General features: G+C 40.9%; 1 protein-coding gene across 1 annotated transcript in view; it reads left to right on the forward strand.

Moving 5' to 3' along the window:
* The window catches only part of Ddx4 (DEAD-box helicase 4), a 63,691-nt gene extending 39,394 nt beyond the window's left edge, over positions 1-24,297 (forward strand). Inside the window, 6 exon segments of the mRNA XM_028883586.2 lie at positions 9,210-9,376; positions 19,289-19,434; positions 21,437-21,536; positions 22,436-22,706; positions 22,824-22,937; positions 23,600-24,297. Of these exon segments, the coding sequence (XP_028739419.1) occupies positions 9,210-9,376; positions 19,289-19,434; positions 21,437-21,536; positions 22,436-22,706; positions 22,824-22,937; positions 23,600-23,686 (885 nt within the window). The 3' untranslated portion in view covers positions 23,687-24,297.
* Positions 24,298-26,484: the final 2,187 nt, after the last annotated feature.

Raw genomic sequence — 26,484 nt, forward strand, 5'->3', positions numbered from 1 at the left:
GAGAATGTCTAGGTTCGCACTTAGGCTGCTTGATGAACATTTGTTTATGTTACCTGTTAGTCCGTATTTGGATTGCGTGTAACGTAGAGTATAGCTTCATCGCAGTATGTGTGCTGTGACGCTGGTGTGCCGTTAGGTGCGAGTCTAAGTGCATCAGGGAAGGAACGCGTATGTAGTTGAACAGACATAGTCTGTGAGAAGACCTTGGTTACGCATGCGACCACGACTGCTGACACTGGAATTCGGGTTAAGAATTGAGGGAGGCAGGTCGGTTGGAGATATTGGATGTGCATGTGGTGTGGTTGCGCTTGATTTGTATATAGCTGCTCCGTAGGGTATCTACTGTTGTAGGATATACGACTCTAGTGAGATAGTAGTAGCATATGCGAGAGCGCCAGATCATTAAAACGTCTACGCTCGCAGTCATGTCAGGCTGGCGGGTATATGCGTTTGAGCAGCGGGGAGCACATTCACCAATGAATAGTGAGCGTTACTAGTGCCGAGTGTGTCGCGTCTCGTGTCAGTGGATAGACAGTGTGGTAGTCGACGTGAAGTGTGGCGCTGGTTGTTGGTCTCGCGTGCACTTGCGAGTGGCTGTGCGATTAGATACCAAGCATAGGGGCGAGTATGCATGCGCCAAGTGAAGTGTTTGACATAGAGTGCATTCGCGCCGAGGGTGCGCTTGATAGTCATCTATAAAGGTACGATTGTGAATCAGAACGGCGACATCGCCACGAGTCACTGATTGAAAGGTGGATGTCGCGCTGCTACAGTTACTAATGAGATCAGAGGCTGTCATGTAGGTCAGGCTGGCGGCATAGCATACTCACGTGATGTTCTGGGAGCATGGGTTTATTGCGACTGAGTTATCAAGTAGTAGCTGCACAGCGAGTGGGTACTCGTGGACGGACAGATGGAGGACGAATATGAGGGCGTGTATGAGGTAGGTATAACAAGACTAGCGTAGCTGGATAAAGGCTGCAAGTGGGTGTACTCGAAGACTGCGCTCGTAATGCTGAGCACATCGCGTGATTGTGCATGCCGATGCAGTATGTTCTGTAGCTAGCAGCCTGCTGAATTGCATACTGATGAGTGTGATAGCGAGCACTAAGCATGTGAGTGAATGATATACTGACGTGAGATTGAGACGGCTAACGATTGGTTACAGATTGGATCGCTGGTGAGTGACTGATAAGTGATCACTGTGGATAACTCGGTACTTAGCGTCGAAGATGCCGTCGCGCGTATGCTGGTGTGTTCGTTAGCGTGCGCTCGCAGAGAACACTGGTTGTTTGAATCGAGGTGAGCCGCCAATTACCGATGGGCTATAGCGGTCGCCGCGACAGGAGCATGGTTCGATTGGCGGTATTGAGTGATGCTGCATATGATGGTATACGATAATAGACTACCATCTGGACAATGCTAGTGACGAGCTCAGCTGATTGTGAGCAACGCGACACTTCTGTTGCTATGGGTTAGCGAGGGCGTCTGCCTGGTATGGGTATCTATGTGGCGCCTAGTCGTCCAAACCGTGACTCCGTATAGTACTTGCGAGATATCATTCTATTACCCTGGATCGGCTTATCATCGCGCTGGTGTACACGCCTAGGTGTAATGTGTTAGAGGACTGCCGGGGTATTGGTCTATTGTGCGACCTCGGTCATGATTGACCGCTCAGCTGGGATAGCGGTGTGTAGTAATAGTATCTATATAGCTATGAGCGTCGCTGCTATACCGTTAGAGAGGTGATTCGCGTGCCATAGCATAGCACGTAGTAGCGGTGCTACTGGTCGCCTGATTGATAGATCAGATGTTTAGAATACGTGACTGAGTGTTAGTCATTGGTTGTAATAGAAGTAGTATGTCTGATATGATGTTCTTGTGGACGGACGATAATGATCGCATGGATAGCAGATGCGGGTTTCTATCCTAGCGAGTGTGCAAGAGGAGAGGCATTTCTTGAATCTTTGCGAGGGTGAAGGGAGGTGGATGCGCGTTATCAGAACGTTAGTGCTACGAGTAGACGAGTGCTAACAGTAGGCGTCACTTGGCGGGATAGAATCACGTGGATGTATTCTATGACTAGCTGCTGAGGCAGTGTTGTCTGTAGACAGATGACCGCGGGTACTACCACGTAAACGATGTGTTATAGCAGTGATACACAGATGAATTCGTCAGAAGTCAGTGCTATAAGAAGTGAAGTAAGTCCCTTGAAATGATGGCTTGGGTCTTCTGTATGAGGAAACAGGAGCTCAATGGTAAGATGGGTTGTATGCGCTCATCCAGATGTGTGGATGGCCGTGTGAGTTGCTGTGGAGTCGCAGGGGATGTGTGGGGATGTAGTGAGGCAGAAGGTAGTTGCATGAATGAGTTGATTCTTATTCGTAGAGGGTGATGGAGTCGACGAGTGGTGTAGTGGACGGCAGTAGGTGTCCGAGGTGTTCGATTAGGACATAGCGCACACGGCGATTAGGTTATCGTTTGTGTGTAATGATACTATGTGCATCTATGTGTCTGAGGAGTGAGCGATAACGATTTAGGCCTGTCAAGTCGTCGTTTAGGTTAGATGGCAGGGGAGGTTGGGCGAAGGTGTAGCACGCGCGTGATATGTCTATGGAGGCACGCAGAGGTCGTTAGTCTGGGAGAGTCGCACTGCATGAGACATGCGGCTCTGGAGTGATTAATTGATCATGCGTACGGAGAGTAGACAGTGCGCTGATTATAGGTAGTAGGCATGTAGCGATTTCGTCCCGCGGGAGAATAGATGTATTAATACAGCAGTGTTATTACTACATAGAGGGTAGGTTATTGTAGCGTTAGAGTCGTTGGGTGGACTAGGTTAATTGTGACTGAGTTACAGTTAGGTGTCTGTTGATCGAGGACTGTCGTTGGCAAGTGTCGTGTGAAGCGAGTGATTGCGATACATCTTAGGCTGTATGCATGCGTTGTGCGACTCATGACTCAGATAATTTCGTCAGCATTGTCCAATGGTAGCGGACAAACTATGCTGTTAGCGCTTGGATGCAGTGTGTCCTGCATGGTCGGTCTTTCATGTTGGGCAATGAGTGATAGAAGTGTGCATAGACATCTGTCTTCTGGGATGCTCATCATGAATCCGTGTGTAGAGCGAGGTATAGTCATTTCCGCTTAACTGGTCGAGGAGATTTGTAGAGTTTGAGCCACTGTGTTAGGAAGAATCAGTGGTCGCTCAGTCATTATATGGATTGTTGTTGTGTAGAGATCTATCGCGCGTCTGGCGAGTCGTGGTGTAGTTGGTAGCAGGACTGGGCGTGCTGTGGGAGTGGCTTGTAGTCGGATCGGGGATGCCACTAGCGCAGGTTTGCGTGTGATGTCGTGCGGTATGTTGTGAAAGGTTAGATGAGATGGGAAGGTAGGTTGAGTTGATTGCGTTGGGGATACGGTCATTTGTAAGAGAAGTGCCTGTCTGTTAATGTCAACAGATGGCTTCTTACTCAGGGGCTCTTTCTTGCGTCATTACATGTGTGTGAACTGATCGGTTGCGGCGTATGGTGTAAGAGTAGTGTTACTTGATAGAAGGGATTGATTATACGATGTTTATGGTTTTCTTGATGCATCGTTGCACGCTGTCTAGTAGTGACTTCAATTTCAGTGAGCTTGGGTGTGAGGCTGATGGGTATGTCTTCGAATAATGTTAGATGATAGTAGCTTTTAAGTGCAGATAGATATAAACGTTAGAAAGTTGACATATTAGATATTTGTTTCGAAGAGCCAAAGATACGAAGTGCGCGAAGCGAGCTATTAGCCGCATCATTCAAGGAGTTGTGATATGACAGTACGAATATATATTATTGTCAAGTGATCCAAGAGATGGAAATTTTAGATATTTTGTATTGTTCGTTGAATGTATATGTAGGGTGGTGGGTGCACGATATCTTGAGGCAACTATCATGAGGATTTTACGAACGTGGAGCTTGGGGTGATAAACACATGGAGTGTTAGACGATAGTACGCCATGACTAGGGTGTGGATGGATGTGGATGTCTCAGCGGCTTGAGATCCAAGTAGCAAGATGGTGGCTACGTCGATATGTGTCATCAGCTTGCCTGTATAGCGAACAGTGTTGGCTCTTGACGTCAGGAGAGAGCAGTGAATCTGGCTACGCTGGAGCCATTGTCGCAGATTATATTTAATGGATAGGTGTGAGAGGCGACGCGTGCGCTAGCTGCAGCAGACAGGACGGCAGGTGCTGGTGAGAGTTGGGATAGTCCTGGTTCAGAGTTCTAGTAGAGTGCCAGTAGCATAAGTGAGAAGGTGTACAGTGAGAGCTCGTAGGGAACGAGCCGTTAGGCAGGTATGTCGTGTTCTGACAGCGCAGTCGGACGCTTGGCTCGCTATAGGAGTATATTGAACTGTATGTGAGTTTGTAGTCAGAGCACCGTCCGACTGTCAGAAGTTCTGTGCTATTGTGACGTGCGGGCGCCTGTAAAGATCAGAGAGAGGAGTCAGGAAGGAGAGTCTGTACAGACCTCGACTTGGTAGAAGCAGTTTGCGTCCAGTGTAGGTGTTCGGTGTACTTCTAGAAGAGTGATGGATCTGTGAGTTGGAGGAGGGAGAGACGAGAGATAAGGATGTTGTGTAGGTGAAGGAACTTTGGGTATTTGTGTTCGCGCACGCGGACTCAGTATGCTTGATGTCTTGATAGGTTCCGCAGTGTAAGCGCAGTACGGCGCATATGTTCGTGACGATGAGGATGAGAGGCCAATTGAATGAGCTGTAGTCCCGATAGTCAGATTGGGAGCGTTACACCTGGTGTCCCTGAACTTGTTGCTCATGCGTAGAGCGAATTCGTGAGATCTCATAATTAGTGTTCGAGTTATGTGGCTAACCGTGATAATTATGCGGAGCTAGTTAATCTTTCAAGTGGTGGGAAGGAGGTTTAATGCATCTGCTGTGTTGTCTTGAAGGAGGGATGACGTGCTGATAGAGTAGGTGTGTTGTTATTGTATCGTTGCGGCTTGGATTGTGCGGTGCTGTATATATGTTGTCACGAAAGAAATGTTGGAAACAAAGTGGGTTACAGTGATAAGAATATTGGCTCCGCAAGATAGTAGCTTGGAAACATTGTCGGAGATCGTTGGTTGCATGCCTTGTGATCTTCATATGTGCACGTACGGTTGGTACTCGAGTGAGATTGGGTGATGCTATGAGGTGCTGCTAGGTTGTTATGTAGATGCGGATAGATATAGGTCAGCGATAGTGCATTGAGTGGAGGGTGCAGTGAGCCGGCAGGTCGCATAGCGCAGTATGGACTCGAACATTGTGTACTAGTGCGCCGGCAACTGTCGGTGCAAGGATGTAAGTATGCGCCCGCACGGGAAAACACTGGATAGGTAAGGGAAAGCTGGCGCATGGATAATGGTAAGTTGACTTAGCTGGCACTAAGTGTGCGGTGCGGAGCGTGTACTCTATGAGAATACCCAGGGAGGTACGGATGATGTGATGCGAGGATGATTGCAGAGTGGGTATATGTGATGAAGCAGGTGATTGCTGAAATAAAGTGATGATGTAGCTATCGCAGAAGTGTGACTGTGTAAGAGAGCAGTTAGAGGATGGACTAGGAGTAGTCGCTTCAGGTACCATTCTATCGACGGCAGAGGGTGGAGCGGTGCAGAGACTGGGATATTATTCGATGTCTGATAGCGAAATTGAGTAGCAACGCTTAGAGATAATGTGATTTAGCGATGGCATGGGAGCAAGTGATATTATTGTTTCGAGGTGAGTGTGCCATAGGAATGTCGTCGAATATTCAATGCTGAGTTATAGAGTATAAGTAATAACGTGAATCGGTGCAGGTGATCTGGATTCTACCTGTCGAACGATATGCGCGATATCACGCAGCTTAGATGTTAGAGAATAGCTGTCGAGTCGAGCATCTAACTAATCGGTATTCAGTTATGGTGTGTGATTCCTATGATGCTAGGAGAGTATGATACGCGCTCTCGCAGCTGCATAGAGCTCGATGCGCGGGCCTGCCACGAGCGGATGACGGGCTGATAATCGAGGTGGGTGATGAAACTGTTTGAATCGTTACGCCGGCATGTTCGTATATGATGAGTACTGGTTGAGATGCGGGATGGGACGACGACGCTGACTGCCTCTAAGGGATAGTATGAGAGTGTCCGATGAATATGAAGTGTTGCATTATGCATGAGAACATCAGCTGAGCTATCAGTTAGGGTTGCGCCGCTATTCAGATGATTATTGCAATCGTAAGACTGCGTCGAGCTGTGGCGTGTACGTGAGAATCGCTAGTTCGCTTCGTACCGCATGGAGAGTCGTGGCAGTGTAGCTGCGGTGATAGCAGTCTGCCTGCCGTCTTCTTTACTACGATATTCGAGTTACAGGTTGAATGTCAGTACTATCTGGCTAGGACTTAGGCAAGCGTCAGCAGGGGGATTGTGCGTTAGCATGAAGTGGTTGCCTGGAGTACTGAGTGGTGTAATCCATGGAGTTCCACACCTTTAATCACTAGACTTGGTGAGGCAGAGGCAGGTGATCTCTGTGAGTTTGTAGTAGCTGATACGTTATCATTTAGTGTGTACGAGCTATATTCATGGATGACAGGAGACAGGTGTCGCTGTCTTATGGATGTGGTGTTGTAGATCTAGCGAAGGGTGAGTGCAGAGATATGCGGTGTTAGATGTTTGGAGAGATGAGTTACGACGGATGTATAGACGTCACGTGTACTCACAAGAGGGGTTCAGTAGGAGTACTAAGTGACGCATCGTTGATGGCCAGGATTGAGTGAGACCTGAGAATTGATTAGATTCTCATCCACGACCGCGCAAGTTATCTCCAGGAGGATTCGTCACGTTATAAGATTCTTTCGTAGTCGCTCAGAGATAGTATATTACATCGCGGACGCCGCGTCGCAGCATGAAGTATAGAGATGTCGATCATACTGTGAGTAAATATTCCATCAGCACGTCGCAACGGGAGATAGATCGCTTAGACAATTGGCAGATAGATGAGCAGGTGTAATAGTACTATGTGACTGATGTGTTCAGTCGGTTTAGGGTGCGCTACCGCATCGCCCACTCGCTGTGGTGCGTCTAGGTGTTGTCGAAAGAGTAGAATCAGATTCTTGGTTGGATGGATGAGTCAGCTCGCGTAGTACGAAGGAGTTCAGATAGTCGAGTGCTGTTTGGCTGGCAGAGGAGTTGACGGAGGGCTGGCTCGGGTAGCAGATATTCAAGTAGATGAACTATGTTTGTTTGCTCGGGGTGGATGCAGTCGCGTTAGGTATATATCATAGAAGAAGCCTGGCTGGGATCGAGTGACACGCTCAGGCAGATTGCAGGATGTACGGCATTGGTGCTGAGCTAGGTGTATGCAGAGCAGTAGACGTACGTCTCTGTATTATTGCTGGTAATTTATGAGATACTATAGGGTTTCTGAGTGTTGTATACGAGGGATGAGAATGATGAGTGGTAGTCTGTTGTTATTGTCATGCGGTTAGTACTTATATAGGTCTGTCAGTGTTATGACGTGGATCGCTTCGAGGTGACCGATCAGAGTGCATGGTTAACTGTGTTGATGATAAGTACAGGTTCGGTTTGTATGATTGTAGTGTGAGCTCAGTGTGTTCATTAAGTGTAATTATGTGCTGCAGAGCAGTGTTGTTATGATGACTAGCAACAGTCATGTCGTATATGTTATGAAATGTATCATACATTTGGTATTGTTTTGTATGTTAGCGTTCGCTTGTCGATGAGTGAGCAGAGTTATGGTAGTAGTGATCACTCTGTGTGGGCGAGTATTCGTAATAAATGAGTCAGACTAGACTCCGTAGTCTACTGTTCGTGACGTATTTATTACTGTTACACTATCCGAGGTTTGCGAGGGCTGGAGTCGGAGTAGAAGCGACGTCATGATGATGTGTCGGTGATGATGTGTTGCGCGTGATGCGTGTGATGATGATGTAATAAGCACGCAGTGAAGTGACGTTAGATGACTAAGAGGTTTGAGAAGATGAGTGCAGCAGATAGTGTCCGTAGTGCATATCGTAGTGAGTCACTTAATGCATTTCTGGTTGATAGGCGGATCAGTCACTTAGTTCCAGGACAACCAGAGCTTCACAGTGAGACCCTGTCTCAAGTTAATATATTTTCAGTATTTCATGTTGTTAGATTTTGTTTTCTTACATTAAAAAGTTTGATTTCATCATATATTATAATATGGATCCATGTTGTCCAGTATAAGTAACTATTAGCTATATGTTGCTACTTACTGCTTTAAAATAATACAATAAAAATTTAATTTCACAATTATTTGTTTCAAACTACATATGGCTAGTGCCTAATAGGTTAGACATTGGAGATAATAAAGTATTCAGTTAATGCGGGAAGTTCTGGGGTAAAGTATTGCTGTAGATATTTTAGGTTCTTTTAAACTTAATTTATGAAATATTTTATATATCAGTAAAAGTTTAGATCAGGCTGGGCAGTAGTGTTGCATGCCTTTAATCCCAGCACTTGAGAGGCAGAGGCAGGCAGATCTCTGTTAATTCAAGGCCAGCCCAGTCTACAGAATGAGTTCCAGGATAGCCAGGGCTACACAGAGAAACCCTGTCTCAAAACTACGCCCCCCCCAAAAAAAAAAAGTTTAGATCAGATATATTAGTATTATCTATTATCTATGATGAACCTAACAGTTATTTTATGCCTTGATTTTTCACGTACTGGGTAAGGTTTCTGTTGCTGTGATAAAACACCATGATCAAAACCAATTTGGGTAGGAAAAGGTTGAACATTACAGTTATTATTGACAGAAATCAGGGCAGGAACTCAAGGCATGGCAGGAACATGGGGGCAGGAAACTGAAACAGAGGCCATGGAAGAATGCTGCTTACTGGCTCGCTTGCTCACTCTTCATGACTTACTCAGCCTGCTTCCTTATAGCAACCCAGGATCACCAGACCAGAGGTGGCACCATACCCTGTGAGCTGGGCCCTCCCGCATAAATCATTAATCAAGAAAATGCCTCATAGGCATTATTTTTCAACTGAGGTTCCCTTCCCAAATGATTCTAGCATGTGTCAAGTTGATATAAAACTAGCCAGCATAGCCCCTAAGAATACTTTAACAATTGAAATTGTGGAGTGTGTTTTTGGCTTAATATAAACTAGTATGCATTTTCTGTTCTTGTCTTTGAAAATATCCTTAAAGATTGGTCTCAAACAAGTCAAGTACTTAGTTTTGGATGAAGCTGATCGAATGTTGGATATGGGTTTTGGACCAGAAATGAAGAAGTTAATTTCTTGTCCGGGAATGCCATCAAAGGAACAGCGCCAAACTCTTTTATTCAGTGCAACTTTTCCAGAAGAAATCCAGAGGTAAATACTTTCCCTTTTAAAAACAATTAAAGGTACACATGGTAGTATATGCCTTTAGTCCTAACACTCAGGAGACAGAGGAGACAGTTTGAGACCAGCCACAGTTACATAGTGAGACTGTGTCTCAAAATTAATTACTTAATTTAGGGGTAGGTAAAATGCCTGTCATGTAAGTATCAAGACCTGAGTTTAACCTCCAGCATATATGTACAAAGCATGGTGGCAGGCTTTTTATTCCAGTGCTGAGCAGGCAGAGACAGGCAGATCCCTAGCGCTCACTGGCCAGACATTTGAGCCTATTATTTAGATCCCTGTCTCAGAAAACAAGGTTGACTTCTGCCTTTCATATGTACAACCATAAACACATAAATATGCATATGTCTGGACATGTGGGCACACATGCAGATACACATATACAAAATACCGTAGCTATATAACAAATGAAAGCAATGTGAATATTCTAATTTCAGATACTTGAATTGCTCTTTAAAAAGGGCTTTGCACATGTAGTACAATAGTATGTGTATGCTTTAAAGTTTTCCATTTTCTCATTTTTTTTCAACTTTTATTCCTGACTGCATTATCATCACCACCCCCTTCCCGTGTGTAGCTGGGAATCAATAATTGTTTACTGAATGAAGTTATTCTCACTGTGCCATATTTTAATCCTAAATGTATAGGAGGCGAATTGGTCTTTGGTAGAAGCCAATATACCAATCATTGACAGATACTTGAGAATCATCCTGTGTATCCTGTGGTCTTATGAATTCAGAGATCCTTCATAGGATGGCAGCTTCTTCTACCAGCTAGTCCCTTACTTGGCACCAGGAGCCTAAAGTGTCTAGGCAATGCCGGTAGCTTATGATTAAGTAGAATCCTTGCTCTTTTGTCTGGTGAAACTGTTCTTGAGAACTAAGAACTCTGTTCCTCCCCATCAAAGAGGGAGAGGTCAGGAAGCACAGATTTCCTAAGTGGATTGATTATTGGGGGAGTGATAGTAGATGACCCATTCTGGCTTGTATGCCATGCAAAGACCCATATTCTATGGAGGTACTGTGTCATGTTGTTTGGCAGCCTCTCCTCAAAGTTGCCTCTAGGTGGTCAGTCCATAGGCTGTTCTTTCCACAGAAAACACAGTTCTCTTAGGCTTGAAGCTTGTAGCTAGTGCAATACATGTTGTAATCTGTGGATCCTAGAATACAGGCCTATTTCTTTTATGCAGAGTTGGTCTTTGGCCTCATAAAATATTATGTGGGATTCTGTGCTAGTGTATCAAACTACACAGTCTTTGGTTAGGCTTGACACTGGCCACTGATTTGTTTTACTTACATGATCAAAACTTTTCATAGAAAATTAAAAAGCTCTTAATTGTGGAAAAACTAAGTCATAGAGCATTAGATCAGTTTCTTAGTGGTACTTGAGATAGTCATTTCTTTTTCTAAAATTTATTGTGTATGAGGGTGTTTTGCCTGTGTGTATGTCTATACCCTGTGTATGCAGTGCGTGAGGAGGTCAGAAGACTTTGGGAGTGGAGTTACAGGTCGTTGTGAACCACCATGTGGGTACTAGTAGTCATGCCTTGGTTTGCTGAAAGAGCAGCTAGTGCTTGTAACTGCTGAACAATCTGCTCCACCCCACAATAATTTAATGGTTGCATTCACTGTATCTTAAATTTGAAATGGAGTATCTGCATTCCTATCAATGTTGATAATAAGTAGACATTAACCTAACCAGTGAGCAGATAATATTCCTGCTGCTGTCTCTTTTCAGATTTTCTTTAATGTAGGAAAGTAAAAATATTAGCCACTCAAAATGATTCATGTATACTACTGTCAATAGTAGTATTTGTTGATCTTTTATGAGTCATGTTTGATTAGTAACCTTGGATATACATGGTAAACAGAAAATATCTTGATTTTAAATTGTTTACATTTTGTTTATAGATTAATTTTTATTTTTAAAAATATTAAAATTAATATATGCATACTATATTTGCATCATTCTCCCCCTTCTGCCTCGTAACTACTCCTGTACTCCTACTCCCTCAAATTCAGGGCTTCTTTTTCTTTCATTATTATTGTTATGTATACATTCTCTCTCTTTCTCCCCACTCCCCTTTTTCTTACACACATGAATTAATATGTAAATCAACCTACTGAATCCACTTGATGTTGTTCATATGTATATGTATTAGGCCACTTAGTATTGGATAGTCAGCAGGGAACTCATCCTTGGGGAAGACTGGTTCTTCTTCTCTTAGTAGTCATTAACTAACTGCCTGTGGCTCTTCATCTATGAGTGGGACCTTGTCAGAGTTCCCATCTGCATTGGCATGTCAACTGATGGTATCATTGTTGGGATCATGTTTAGGCAACCATATTGTTGAGATTTCCTGGAGTAGCTTCCTTCACATGTACAGATTCCAACAGCAGACAGTTCTTTGACTCTTGGAATCTTTCTTCCTCTTTTTTGCAGTGTTCCCTGAGCCTTAGGTGCAAGAGCTATTTCGTAGATTTATCAGTTGGGGCTGGGTACTCCACCGACAGTTCTCTGTAGTTTGTCAGGTCTGAATCCCGTCTTACTGACTGGACCTTAAGTCCAGTTAGACAGCTGTGGCTGCCCTCAGGTATAAGTGCCACTGGTGCACCTCTGCTGATAATCTTGCACTGCTGCTCATTATTGAGGTTTCGTCACAACTGGTGAACTCTTGTCCTGAGGGCACCACTCCCTTTATTCCATTCAGTATTAGACCTTTCTTTAAATTTCTCTTCTCCTTGAGTACGGGAATGGGCTCCAACATACCCTGGGCTTCTTTTTTTCACAAACTGTACATTTTTTATTTCTTCCTTCACTTGCTCTTCCTTTGTAGATCTCCTTAAGAGTAATCACTGATAACTACATGACACAGTCAATACTAGGCTGTCTTGAGATTTCCTCTGCCAGTGACATTAGTCCATAATTCTTCAATTTAGCCGAAGGGCAAAAAGCAACCACATTCTTAGCCAAAATATCACAGGAGTGGTCTCTAGGACAGTTGCTGTTGTTTTCTGAAACCTCATGAGCTAGGCCTTCACTACCAAATTTGCTCTCAGCACTATTGTTTTCCTGCCCCATTAAGCCCCCCCTTACAACTTTCAGCTGATTTCCTAATCCAAAGTCCCGAAGTTCACGTTCCACCAACAAGCAGCATGGTCAGGCAGTACACCACTCTCTGGTACCAACTTCCATCTTAGTTGCCATTCTATTGCTATGATGAAACACTATGACCAAGGCAATTTTTTTCTTATTTAAAAGTTTTTTTCATTTTACATATCACAGTTCCTCCTTCTTCCCCTCCTCCCAATCCCCCCACACACCTCTTCTCTTACCCCAAGCCCCATTCACTCCTCAGGGTAAGGCCTCCCCTGGGGGAGTCAACGAAGTCTGGCATATCAAGTTGAGGCAGGACCAAGCCTCTCCCCTGCTTCAAGGCTGAGCAAGGCATCCACCATGGGACTTCAGAAAGCCAGTTCATGCACTAGGGATAAATCCTGGTCCCACTGCCAGGGGCCCCACAAACTTTCCAAGCCACACAACTGTCACCACATTCAGAGGGCCTGGTTCAGTCCCACACAAGTTCCCCAGCTGTCAGTCTAGAGTCCATGAGCTCCCAGTAGCTTGGGCTAGCTGTCTCTGTGCATTGTCCCATCATCTGTCCAAGGCAGCTTTCTTTACGAAAGCATTTAACTGGGGGCTTGCTTACATTTGCAAAGGGTTAGTCTATGACTACCATGGTAGGGAGGGTGATGGCTGGCAGGCAGGCATGGTGCTGGAGCAGGAGCTAAGGGCTTATATCCTGATGTGTAAGCAGGAGTCAGAGAGAGAGAGAGAGTGAGTGAGTTGAGACTGGGCCTGCTATGAGCTTTTGAAACCTCAGAGCCCACCCTAAGTAATGTACTCCTCCAACAAGGTCACACCTATCTCAATAAGGCCATACCTCATAATCCTTCCCAAACAGTTCCACTAATTAGGAACCAAGCGTCCAAATTTATGAGCTTATGGGGGCCATTCTTATTCAGACCACCATAGTAGGACTACCTATTCTTTTCTCCTATGACTGCTTGCATGGCACCTCACCTATGAAAGCTAGTCCTCAGGGAGGAGGTTTCCAGATCATATCTTAGCTTAACTTTTCCCTAAGTCCCATGTTTGAAGTTGGTATCTTCAGCCATAGGGACTTAACTTCAGTTCTGGGAGGCAACCAAAGGCAACAGTGATAGCCTATACTGTTTGAGAGTTTCTGGGACTCCACTGACCAATAATTCAAAAGGAGGTTTTTCATACTTGATACTGGAGGTTTCCTTAGGTCATCTATTGCTTTTGGAGGGAGCATTATCACCCTAAGTATTCACTGCACACTTTAAAATTTTACCTGTAGCCCACTCTCTGTCTAGTCTTTTCTTTGCAATTTATTTTTTAATTTCTCTTATGTGTGTTATATATACATATTTGTTTGTGCAGGTACCAGGTGGGCATGCGTGTTGAGGTCAGAGATCAGTATCTTCCTCTCTTGCTTTCCATTTTGTGGTTTAAAACAGCTTCTCTTACTAAACTTGAAGCCCTAGTTTCAAGGAGCCGAGGCTGGCTTGCCAGTGAGCTCTGGAGATCTGCCTGTCTTTGCCACCAGAGCTGGAATTACAGATTCATGCTGCTGTGGCCAGATTTTGACATGGATGCTGCAGATTTGAACTCAGATCCTCAGGTTTCCCTATTGAACTTGGAGTCAGGCTGGTAGCCAATAAGCCCTGGTTATCCTCTTGTTTCTGCCTCCCACAGAACCCTTTTTCTTTTTAATTTTAACTTTGCACAAACAGAAAGCTACAGGAGATGCTTGTCTTTCTCCCTCTGGCTTATTTTGCTTAACAGTTCTATCCATTTTCCTGCAAATGACATGATTTGATTTTTATGGTTGGTACTACTTTATTGTGTTAGGTGTCATATTTTAAAAATCCAGCTGTTGATGAACAGTTCAGCTGATTCCAGATATTGGGTACTGTGAATAATTCAACACTAAACATGAGTATTCAGGCATCTCTTGTATGCTGTCTTCATTTTGTCAGATAAATACCCAGGAGTGATGTTTTTTGAGAACTGTGTACTGTTTTCCACAGTGGCTGTGCTGTTTACATTTGAATGAACAGTGATGGGGGTGTCCCCCCCCCAACATTCTTGCCAGCATTTGTTGTTCGTTGGTTGGTTATTGTTCTTTTTAAATTCTCTGATGGCTAAAGTACTTTCCATTTTCATATTTTATTAGCTATTTTTAAGTCAGCAGTGCCTGTCCATTTGCCCATATTTTGATTGGACTACTTGTCCTTTAGGTATTAAGATTTTGAGTTCTTTTAAATTCTGAGTATTGTTTGTATCAAATGAATAGTTACAGAGTTTTCCCTCATTCTGTATGTTACTTCTTTGGTCTATTGATTGTTCCTTGCTGTGCAGCAGCTTATTAATGCAATTCCAGTCATTTACCGATTTTTGGTTTTGTTCTTGGGATATTGGGATCATATTTTGGAAGCTGTTCTGTTGCTTGGACCAGTATCTTGAAGAGTCGTTCCCTTTCTTGTAGTAGTTTCCGAGTTTTAGGTCTTGGATTGTGTTGAGTTGATGTCTGTACAAGATGAGAGATGCATGTCTAATTTCAGTGTTCTCCATGTGGCTGGCCCGTTTTCCCAGCACCACTTGTGGAGGCTGTTTTTCCCCTCAGTGTTTTCTTGTTTGGTTTTGAAGACAGGGTCTCACTATGTACTCTGGGCTTTCCTGGAGCTCATTATGTAGACCAGGCTGGCTTTAAAGGTGTAGAGAGTTGCCTGCTTCTGCCTCTCAAGTGCTGGAATTAAAGGTATGTACCACCAAGCCTGGTTCTTTTCAGTGTGGTATTGATACCTTTGTTGAGATTCAGTTGATTGTAAATGCATGCATTCACTTTTGGGTCCTTTTCTCCATTCATCTGTGTGTCTATTTTTTGCTACTACCATGAAGTTTTGTTACTGTGGCTTTGGAGTGTATTTTTGAAATCGGGTATGAAGTCCTCAAATTTTTGTGTAACTCATCTCTACTATTGCTATGGGGTAAATATACAGCAATGGCTTGTTATAACCCTCCTCACTGTGTTTTCTTAGTGTCAGGTCAACATCTGGGGATTTTCATGGAACCTTTTATTTAATTTGAAGTATCTGCTAAGGTTCAAGCAGGACTGGGTTGTAGGTAGAGTAAAGCAGAATTATTTTGGCTAGGTTTAGTGGTATAATTCAGTGGCAGAATGTTCCATCCAACATGCTCAAAGGTTCAGCACTACATAGAGGTAAGCAAAAAACAAAACAAAACAAAACAAAAAAACAAACAAAAAAAACTACAGAGTGAAACAAAACAGAGATAAAAACTAAGTACCGAATAGCCACCACAACACCAAATAGATGAGAACATGGCAACACACAGTAGAACAAGCTGAAGTGTTAAGATAAAAATTAATTTTAAAAAGGAAGAAAAAAATTAAAAGATCAAAAATAAGAAATAAAGAAGCAAAAATAATGTAAAAAGGGGAAAGAGGAATGAATTATTGAAAAACGAAGGCAAGAAAGAACACAAAATGCATATCTAAAAGTAAAACACCAATAACAGAAAGTCTTAGTAAAAAGTAAGACTTTCTTCTCTTCCCATATGGTTGACCCATGTGAACAAGAGTAAACATGGCAACTCATGTATTCAGAGCATCCTTTTGTCTTCTTAGGCTGTGTGGTCCTTGGAAAGAGCAAAGACTTAAGGTGATCAGCAAGAATGGTTGAAATCCCTCCTAGATGCCCTGAGTGTCAGTATGAGCTATGTAGAAATAACTCCTCCTCCAATGCTTTACTCCAGAGTTATTTGACACACCCAGAACAGCGTGATGGATGTCCCAGGTACCTTTTGTGCTGCCTGCATGAAGACAGAGAATCAGTCAGCTTGAATTATGCATGCTAGATTGAGGTGGAGGGAACTCCCATAAATCCAACTGTTGTTATTCTAAAGTTGGAAATGATATCCCATGGCTATTGTACTTCAGAAGTCCTGTAGCTGGCTTCCTAAGTTATCAGTATTGAGGGGGAGCACAAAGCATTTTCGTAAGGCATAGAACTGTCAGTGTTTTTGTTAGTTTATTTTGTTTTGTTTTTAAGAAGTAGCCTTCTCCTAAGGTTCAAGGTAGATGCCTGCTGAATCAGTGTAGAAATAGTGCTATTGGATAGGAAGCTGTAGGATAGATAATATGATTCTCAGAGTTCAAGCGCAAGGTAAAACCTGCTCAAAACGGTTTCCTCCACTAAAACCAGGAAGTCTGCTCTGAAATGCAGAGAACTTCTCCGTGAGCCAGGTTGTAGGTCTGCTGTCTGTTCAGATTGCGCTTCTGTAGAGTGCCAGAGTCTGTGGCAGAGGTGACCAGTTTATCACTCCCTTTTCTTTCGTCTCTGCCCTGTCCTTCACCATGCTGCTTCGTAGTCTGCAGTAGAAGACACTCTCTCTGTTTTACTCTCCAGGGTCTGGGTTTCCCTAGGTTTCTGATTGTTCACTATTAGACTGGAAACCACCCACCTTTCTAAAGGGTGATCCCCTCTAATTTTGATTCTCTCAGAGAAGAGGGTAATTGCATGGTACCTTTTCTGATTTATCATCTTAGAAATAACCGTTTTCTCATTCTGTACATTCCTAAACCAGAGCAGTCTTCATTCCATTGGCTCCCACATGTACCTGTAACTCCCAGTTACTCTTGTACATGTGATTTCTTATATCAGCCGCAGAGTTTTATATTTTTATAATTTTTGTGAATATTTTTTCTTATAAACAAGTTAGTATTGACTCTTGTTGAGGTCCAAAATTGAACCTACTTTCCCCTTTATTTCTGTCTTTTCTTATTTGGACTAATGTATCTTAGTCTTTTGAAGCTAAAAGACTTTGAATCATGGTAATTCCTCCTTCACATTCCTTTTTCTGTCTTTGAAAAATATCCAGATTGACAATTATTTAAAAATTACTCAAATCTAAGATTCTTTACTTTCTGCTCCTGTGGATCAAGCCTGAAAGTTTTAAAGGTTCTTCTTCATAGACTTCATTTCATTCATTTCCTGCTCGTTTCCATTGTGGAAGAAACTGTAGAAAGCACTGCACATGTCTTGGAGCCTAATATCTGTGAAGTAAATGGTAACTATTCTAATACCGAATTTAAAAATTTCATTTAACTTTGTCCTATTTGAGGCTGGTACCAATGTATTCATCTTGTGCTCCCAATACCATGTACCATGAATACTTAAGCAAGTGAAGGGGTGACACATGCTAAGAATTTCAGCTGCCTGGGAGAAGAGGGTGTTATAGTAAAAGAAGGAGGTATATTAAAAAAAAAACCTTCTGAAAACATGCATGCAAGTAACATCCCAAAAAGGTTGTTTTCTAGGAATGACTATGCATTGTATAACAACAATTAAAAAGAGGCCATGAATTTGAAAGGGAGCAAGGTGGGGGAAGCACATGGGAGGGCTTGGAGGAGGAAAGGGGAAGTGATGTAATAATATCAAAAAACTGGCCGGGCGTTGGTGGCGCACGCCTTTAATCCCAGCACTCGGGAGGCAGAGGCAGGCGGATCTCTGTGAGTTCGAGGCCAGCCTGGGCTACCAAGTGAGCTCCAGGAAAGGCGCAAAGCTACGCAGAGAAACCCTGTCTCGAAAAACAAAAAAAAAAAAAAAAAAAAACTGAAAAATAATTAGAAGAAACTAAGGGAAAAGTTGTGTTTTTATGGCAAGAGACTAGATAAGGAGCAAGAAGAAGGAGTAACTGAACTAGAGTTTGGGTATGCTGAGTCTGAACTGTTTTGTTACATTCACGGAAACAACGAGAAAATACTGGACTGCTACCTACACAAGAGGGGAGAATTTACCAAAGACTTGTTTTCTCCCTTCTTAACCCTTCAAAGCTCAGCTCCCTTACTTGACAATGGCCTCACAGAATTATGTTAGGGGCTGATGTACAGCAGTGCCTTTCAAGTGCATACTCATAGTATGCACTTGAATGACTGTGTGTCAACTTTGGGGGCAACCTTACACAGCTTAATTTTGCATTGCCCTTAGGTTTCATTTTTCTATATGTATTAGGACAGGAAAAACATTGACCTGAATCTGATTTACTTGTAACCATTTATTTAAAGAAGAGTAACTTAACAAGTAATATTTCAGAAAGCAAATCTGAGCAATAGCAAGTATTCATAAGTATTGAGATTAGAATAAAATTTGTTTTAAGTTTACATTTTAATCCCCCTTCCCTCCCCCTCCCTCTCTCTTGTGAGACAGGGCCTCATATAGCCCAGACTGGCCTCAAGCTTGCTGTGTAGCTAAGGGTGATCTTGAACTTCTAGAGATCATCCTGGCTCTACCTCCTGAGTGCTGAGATTACAGACGGGCACCACCACAACCTGGGTTTTTTGTGGTGCTGGTAATCAAACCCAGGGTTTTGTACATGCTAAAGGAGCAGTCTGCCAATTGAGCTACATTCCCAGGTCCCCTTATAGTTCCATTTTTAACTTAAAAAATTCTTCTTGTTAATAGTCAGCATTGTAGTTCACATTTTTTATTGTTATGTACAAGTTTAATATAACTTTGCATAGACAGAGAGTTCACTGGAACTTCCTGTGTCCATAGTTTGACACAGATGTTTTTGTGAACTAGTTGTCTATTTTCAAAGTCTTAGCATTGTATCCTGACCTCTGAAAGAAACGCTTGGGTAACATAAGTACCACCTCACCACGTTTGTGTTGCTGTCTAGCTAACATGAAATTGCACTCACAGGACTGAAATAATACCATGAGCACAAGTGGACAAGACGAAGCTAAGGAGTAATATTTTCTCTTTGAAGGTTGGCTGGGGAGTTTTTAAAGTCAAATTATTTGTTTGTTGCTGTTGGACAAGTGGGAGGAGCTTGCAGAGATGTTCAGCAAACCATTCTTCAAGTTGGCCAGTATTCAAAAAGAGAAAAACTTGTTGAGATTCTACGAAACATAGGTACCTTATTTTAATATAATTATTATGCCATGATTTTGAATTTTAAAATATTACTTATTTTTTAAAATCATCATTGTTTTGTATAACTTAATAAATCTTATTTTTTGTAAATCTTTTATAGATGACTATGACAATTTTTGTATAAATTATATAAAAATATTTATCTCATAAAAGTAAGGTATTGAGACTTAGTTTGACAATGCTTGACTAAAAAGTATTTCAGCAGAAGTGTATATATATTTTGTTTTTTTTTTTTTAGAAAGCTAGAAAGGTTTAAAAGTAACACATGTTTTTATTACTGTTACTATGTTGAAAGATAATTCTTCAGTCTGTACGTGAGAGAACAGATCTGGAATCCCAGCTTTCATGAAGCTAAGGCGGGTAGCTTGTGAGTTTGTGGCCACCCTGGCTTAATAGCGAGACCCAGTCTTCAAAGAAAAACCAATGTGAACTCTTGCTGACTTTGTGTTTCTGGTTCCCTCACTTCTTGCTTACTTAACAGTCTTCCCATATTCATAAGATTTAAAGTGTTTCAGGGATGGAGGGATAATCAAATTCTGTCCTAAATAATACCCGTGAGAAAAATTTTTCTCTGCCTTCCTCCAAGTTATTTTTGTTCTTAAAGTATTTTGTTTGTTTTGTTTCTTGAAGTAGCTTTATTATTAGATTGGAAATAACTGGTATGGTCCTCTTGATGTCTACTTATGTGCTATACTTCCCCTCCCCCTTTATTTTCCTAGTTTAGTAATTCTGTTTCGGTTTGAGTGTCAGTGTTGAGACAGAGGAATGAGAAGTCAGTTGTAATTATGAGCGATGTTTCTTAAATCGTGACTTACACTTGTTTATGTGTGTGTGTACACAACATACCATGGGGAATGTATGAGGGTCAGAGGAATTCTTGCAGGAATTGTTTTCTTCCTCCACAGTATTCCGGATCACTCTCAAGCTCTCAGGTTCAGTGGCAAACACCTTGACCCACTGAACTATCTTGTAGTCCCTGAGAGATGTTATACTCCTAAGGACTGTTTACTGTTCTACTGTTTTAGCTACAGGCTAAGAGTTAACATAGAAATACAAATTTTAGCAATCTGGGTACATGGCTCATTTGGTAAAGTGCCCTTGCCCAGTCCATGTTATTTTTTGAGACAGGCTCTCACTGTACCTGGAGCATACCTCTTTGGCTAGACTGGCTGGCCAGGAATCCCAAGTGATCATCCCACTATCTTCATTTCCTGTATGCTGGGGTTACAGGTATGCGTTTTTTGTGCTTAGTGTTTCTACATGGATGCTGGAGATCTCAGCGTACATCATGCTTGCGTGGCTGGCACTTTACCAACTGAGTCATCTTCCCAGGGAGGTAGGAAAGAGTGATCACTAGCAGCCAACATTCTTTCTTCTGTTAAGGCTATAGATATCTTACCATCTTTCTTTTTCAGCATTTTATAGAGTTATCCCTTGTGTAGAATAATCTATGCCAGTTCAGTACTTTAATCTTGCAAGCAAATACTGTTTAATGAGTTAAGCCTCTGGACAAGGCCAGCATTTAACTTTGTATCATGTTCTGGGAATGAAAGGGTTTGCATTAAGAGATGACGTTGCACATAGATTATAGAGTTTATAGGGTCGGATGTCATTAGTGTAAATGCCTTCACCTATCCAGGCAGAATGAAAGATTGGATTACTTTTGGAAGTAACAAGCATTTATAGAATAGGAAATGGAGAGGCAAAAGTGATTGAGACAAATTTGAGATTATTAAGAGATGGCAGGCAGCTATTTATATTTGCTTAAGAAAAGAAGACCCGCTTATCTTTTCTCAATCCCTCTAATAGGACAACAGTTGTCTCTTTCTTTGACATCTATTTGTTGAGGAAACACTAACTCTTTTCATACCAGGTACTAGTACTACAGTTGTGGAGGAGACAGAGTTTCTCGTTCTAACGTGCCGCCTTTTCTTTTGCTTAATTTTGTATTTTGGATAGTAATCATTTTGTGGTTTTGTAGGTGATGAAAGAACTATGGTTTTTGTTGAAACCAAGAAAAAAGCAGATTTTATTGCAACTTTTCTTTGTCAAGAAAAAATATCAACTACAAGTATTCATGGGTGAGTACATTATTCTTTTTTTAAAAAATCATATTATTTTAGTATTTGTTTTTTTTTTTTTTTCTCCGAGACAGGGATTCTCTGTGTAGCTTTGCACCTTTCCTGGAACTCACTTGGTAGCCCAGGCTGGCCTCGAACTCACAGAGGTCCTCCTGTCTCTTAGTATTTATTCTTGTGTGTGTGCCAGTACTGTGTACATGTGGAGGTCAGAGGACTTACTCTGTAGCCCAGGCTAGCCTCGAACTCACAGAGATCCGCCTGCCTCTGCCTCCTGAGTGCTGGGATTAAAGGTGTGCACCACCACCCAGCTCATTCTTTGTTTTGATAGGAACTAAGTAGCAGAGACAGGCAACCTAAAAGTCTGCCTTAAACTCCTCATGAATGGGAACTTGCCAATAGCAGTCCTTATGGTCTCTGACTCTTAGATTTCAATGTTTCTTGTGCTTAATCTAATCTTTCTGATGCCTGACTTTTCTTTTTTGAAGTTGGAATACTAAAAAAAGGCACATTAACACCACTTTATTGGTACTTTACTAGAAGATCTAAAATAATTTTTGCACATGTAAAATTCTGGAATTGAACTTTAAGAACATTTTATGAGCAATAATTCTAACCAGGTAGATCTATAGTCTTTTGCTAAGACTAGAAATTACTCTTCTATTACTGGGATTTATATTCTGGTCCTATTAGCTGTCTTATTCCATCTACTTATGGGGTGGTTGTTCCACCTGAAGACGGTGAGGACAAAGTGGTGGCTGGGATGGGTTATTAGAATAACTTGTATGTGCGCAGTGGGTGCTAATACTATGTGCTGTCATTTTCACTTTTTGAAATACACTGCTTGATGAACTTTATAACTTCCTCAAAGGTGACTCTAATACAGACTTCTTTTTTTAAAGTGATCGGGAACAGAGGGAGAGAGAGCAAGCTCTTGGAGATTTTCGCTGTGGAAAGTGCCCAGTTCTTGTTGCTACTTCAGTAGCTGCCAGAGGGCTTGATATTGAAAATGTTCAACATGTTATCAATTTTGATCTTCCTTCTGCCATTGATGAATATGTTCATAGAATTGGGCGTACTGGGCGTTGTGGAAATACTGGCAGAGCAATTTCTTTTTTCGATACTGAATCTGATAATCATTTAGCACAACCTCTAGTTAAAGTACTATCAGACGTAAGTCTAAACAATTTTTTTAACTTTAAATATTTAAAATAGAATAGTTCTTTGTTGTTGACATCTTGTACAATTTTCCAGATTTCATGTTGCATAATAAATTTTTATTTTCTCAAGGCTCAACAGGATGTTCCTGCATGGCTAGAAGAAATTGCCTTTAGTACATATGTACCTCCTGGCTTCAATAATAGCACCAGGGGAACTGTGTTTGCATCTGTTGACACTAGGAAGGTAAGTTGAGAACATTGAGAAATGGATTTCTAATTACTCTTTCAAAATGTGCTTGATTCTGTTAGGTAATACCATTCAGTAATTAATCTAAAGCTATCATTTTAATTATTTATACTATTTATATATATATATATATGTACTATATCACACACATATATGTATATGTATGTATTTATTTGAGATTTATAGCTGAATACCCCAGTTCTTTTTGCTGGTATTTGTTCGGATCATCTTCTGAACTTTCTAGAATATTCTTTCATTTTGACCACATCATTAAGACAAAATGCTAGAGCTGTGGGGCAACAAATCTTAAAGACATGCCAGGCTTTTGTTTTTGTTTTTGTTTTTTGCAGTAAATCTTGTTATAGAGGAGTGTTGTTACTAAACGTTTATGCTTACTGGAAGTTTAATGTTAAATTTTTCTGCTCTCTAAAACTTAGTGACTTGAAAAATCATTTCCTTGAGTTATTTTGTACAGTTTAGACTTTACAGGTTTGTATGGGCCTTTTTTTTTTTTTAAAAGACAATCATTTTATAAGAAAGTCTTTGCATTCTTGAGGTAGTCGAGGTAGAATATGAGTCTCTGCTATCAGTCTAGACAGTGTAACATTAGGGCTGTCATAACTTGTCTCTTTCATTTTTCTTTTCTTTTTTAAAAAAAGAATTACCAGGGCAAGAACACTTTGAATACAGCGGGGATTTCTTCTTCACAAGCTCCCAATCCAGTCGATGACGAGTCATGGGATTAAAGCAAACAAACATACCTCAAGTCTGATAGTTTTGATGCAGAGAAGAAAAGTTTTTATTTTTAAAATTTTAACAGAAGTGTGAAACCTGATATTCTTATATCTCCTGTTCTTCTGTTCTTACTCCAACCCCTTAAAAAATAACCAACTTCATTGACTAGTTACGTGAGATGCTGAAAGTTACAACATTGCAGTTACTGATACAAATGGTGTTAACTGAAGACATTAAAGCATTCTAAATGTTGTGCTTATTTCTAGAATATTCTTCAGAAAGTTAAGGCATGTTTCATGTCCAAGTGCTAAGTCTTAGTATAGTGTTTATGATCTTATAAAACAAACAACAGGATATGATGTATGTTTGGTTAATTATTGGGTCTAATTTCTACTTGATCCTCTAAAAGAATAGTGTGTTGGTACATTGTAATAACATGATTTTCATGAAACAGTTGAGACTGAAGCCTTTCAAAGTTATTTGATTTTTTAGATCATCAGTCAGGTAATGAAAATGGTTCCGTTTGCAATGTGAGCCCTGTACTTGGTGGTATGGCAAATGTTTGCTTTTATAATATACAGATTTTCCTTGGAAATAAAAGATGGAACACATTTCCCCCTAAGTTTTCCAACAGTGTTTTTTATTTTTCTTGTGACATATTATAATTTCTAGCTCTCATATTTGGAAAATTTGTTTCTTGTGAAATCAGTGCAGTGAGCAAGGAGTTTTAAACAAATGAAATATTAATGTGTAACATCCTGACTACCAAGATGTGGTAATGAAAACCAGTCTTAGACTCTAACCCGCTTATCAGCAAATACAATGTTTCAGTTTCATCATGATTTTTATTCATGTTTTAAGTTGGTAATGGAAAGAGCTCTTTCATTTATGTACCTTGAATTTACCTAGCGTATGCCATATTAAAAAATAATTTCATGTAAACTTAAAAAAATGCCATGAAGATATTCAGTACCCTGTATGTTAATTTAAAATAGCTGAGACTACAAAATACAGAATTTTAAAAATCTTTTGAGTTAGGAATTAAGGTTGACTTCAAGTTCTAAGGACGAAAATCACAAAGAAGGAATAGATTGGCTAAAAATGTATTGAGCCTATAGAAAAGAATGAAAACTAGACAGGGAATAGATAACTGTGACCACTTGATGATCAGTGTGTGGTTCTTTATGAGTGGTTATGTGGGAATACAATACCATGCATGGACAGCCCAAGTAAGGCACTTCAACTCACGAAAATCTGGAAAACATTTACTTTATAATCTCACTTCTGGGAAAGACTAAATGAATGAAGATGTTTGCATTATATTTTTAACATCTGTTTTAATTTTTCTCTTCTAATGTATTTGCAGAGAGCATTCATAGTAAATACTTGTCTCAGTTTTTTTTTTCATTTACTCAGAATCTTCGTCCTAGCTATCATGATTGCTTTAAAGTTTTTGGTTTTGCTTAATTTGTAAAATTACTATAAACAGCATCTTTGAGTCAAAATAAAGCTGGAAAGCATACATAATCCTACCAACATCACAAAAACAACTGTGAATCTTCCTATGTTCAGTTAATTCTTTCGTCTCTAGGTGTAGGTTTGAATAATTTCCTTAAAATTATCTATAATTAGGAAATACAGTTATGTAAGAAGTGTTTATAATGGCAGTATTCTTCTGGGTTTTTTTTCTTCAAATCCCACCCCCATTTCATTATCAACTGCCTTTAGCAGTTTCTAGCTGCTACTTTTATATATCCATACATATTTTTGGCCTGCAGTGTTTAGACATTGATAATTTTGATATTAGGATATAACTCACTTCTCTTTAACTTAGCATAAAAGCATATTTTGTGGGGTGATAGTAAAGGTACCCTTTCTCTTGCCTGTCTTCTTTTTTACATAACAGGCTACATAGGATATTTGCATTTTCCAGACACTTGCATTCTGTTCCATAACTATGATCTCCTCTGAATCTGTTGGTTGATTGTAAAATTAAAACAGTAGCCAGTATTTATATTGTACCTATACAGATGTCCACAAGGTGGGCCAATTAACAGTCTTGATAATCTTCACAGTCTTCCTAGTTTTATGATCTCTATTTGTATATAAGGAGAGAAAGGTTATAATTGTTGGGGTCAAATGGAAATTTTCAAAATATCCCATAAACAAACTTGCCTTAAATATGGATCCTAATTTGAGCAATTTATTTACAATGTATTTTTTAATCATAATTTTGCCTAGGAGGTTCAAATTTTCCATAACAGTTCTTCTACTTTATAGTGATGAGTAGGCCTTTTAATTCTAGGAACTACTCTGTGCTTTGAAGAATGTCTTTTTGGGGAGAGGGTGTTCCAGGCATAATTTTTTTTTTCTTTTTTTTCTTTTTTTTTTGGTTTTTTTCGAGACAGGGTTTCTCTGTGTAGCTTTGCGCCTTTCCTGGGACTCACTTGGTAGTCCAGGCTGGCCTCGAACTCACAGAGATCCACCTGGCTCTGCCTCCCGAGTGCTGGGATTAAAGGCGTGCGCCACCACCGCCCGGCTCCAGGCATAATTTTTATTGTTATTTCTTAGCTAGTTGGCTCCATAACTATTTAGTTCTTTGTATCATATCTTCATTTGTTTTTTGCTTGTTCTTATGTTTTGGTAGTTTGTTGTTAGTGTCTTTCAAGCCATTTTAAAGCAGTTATTTTTAATATCCCAAGCCTTTCTTAATTTCCTTCCCCAAATTATTGCTTAATCAAATTTTCTGTTTCTTAATACTACTTTCTTAGAATTTAACTTAAATCAGGTTTACATCTGAGGTTCTGTA

The sequence above is a fragment of the Peromyscus leucopus genome, chromosome 11, assembly GCF_004664715.2.
Source record: "Peromyscus leucopus breed LL Stock chromosome 11, UCI_PerLeu_2.1, whole genome shotgun sequence".
NCBI lineage: Eukaryota > Metazoa > Chordata > Mammalia > Rodentia > Cricetidae > Peromyscus > Peromyscus leucopus.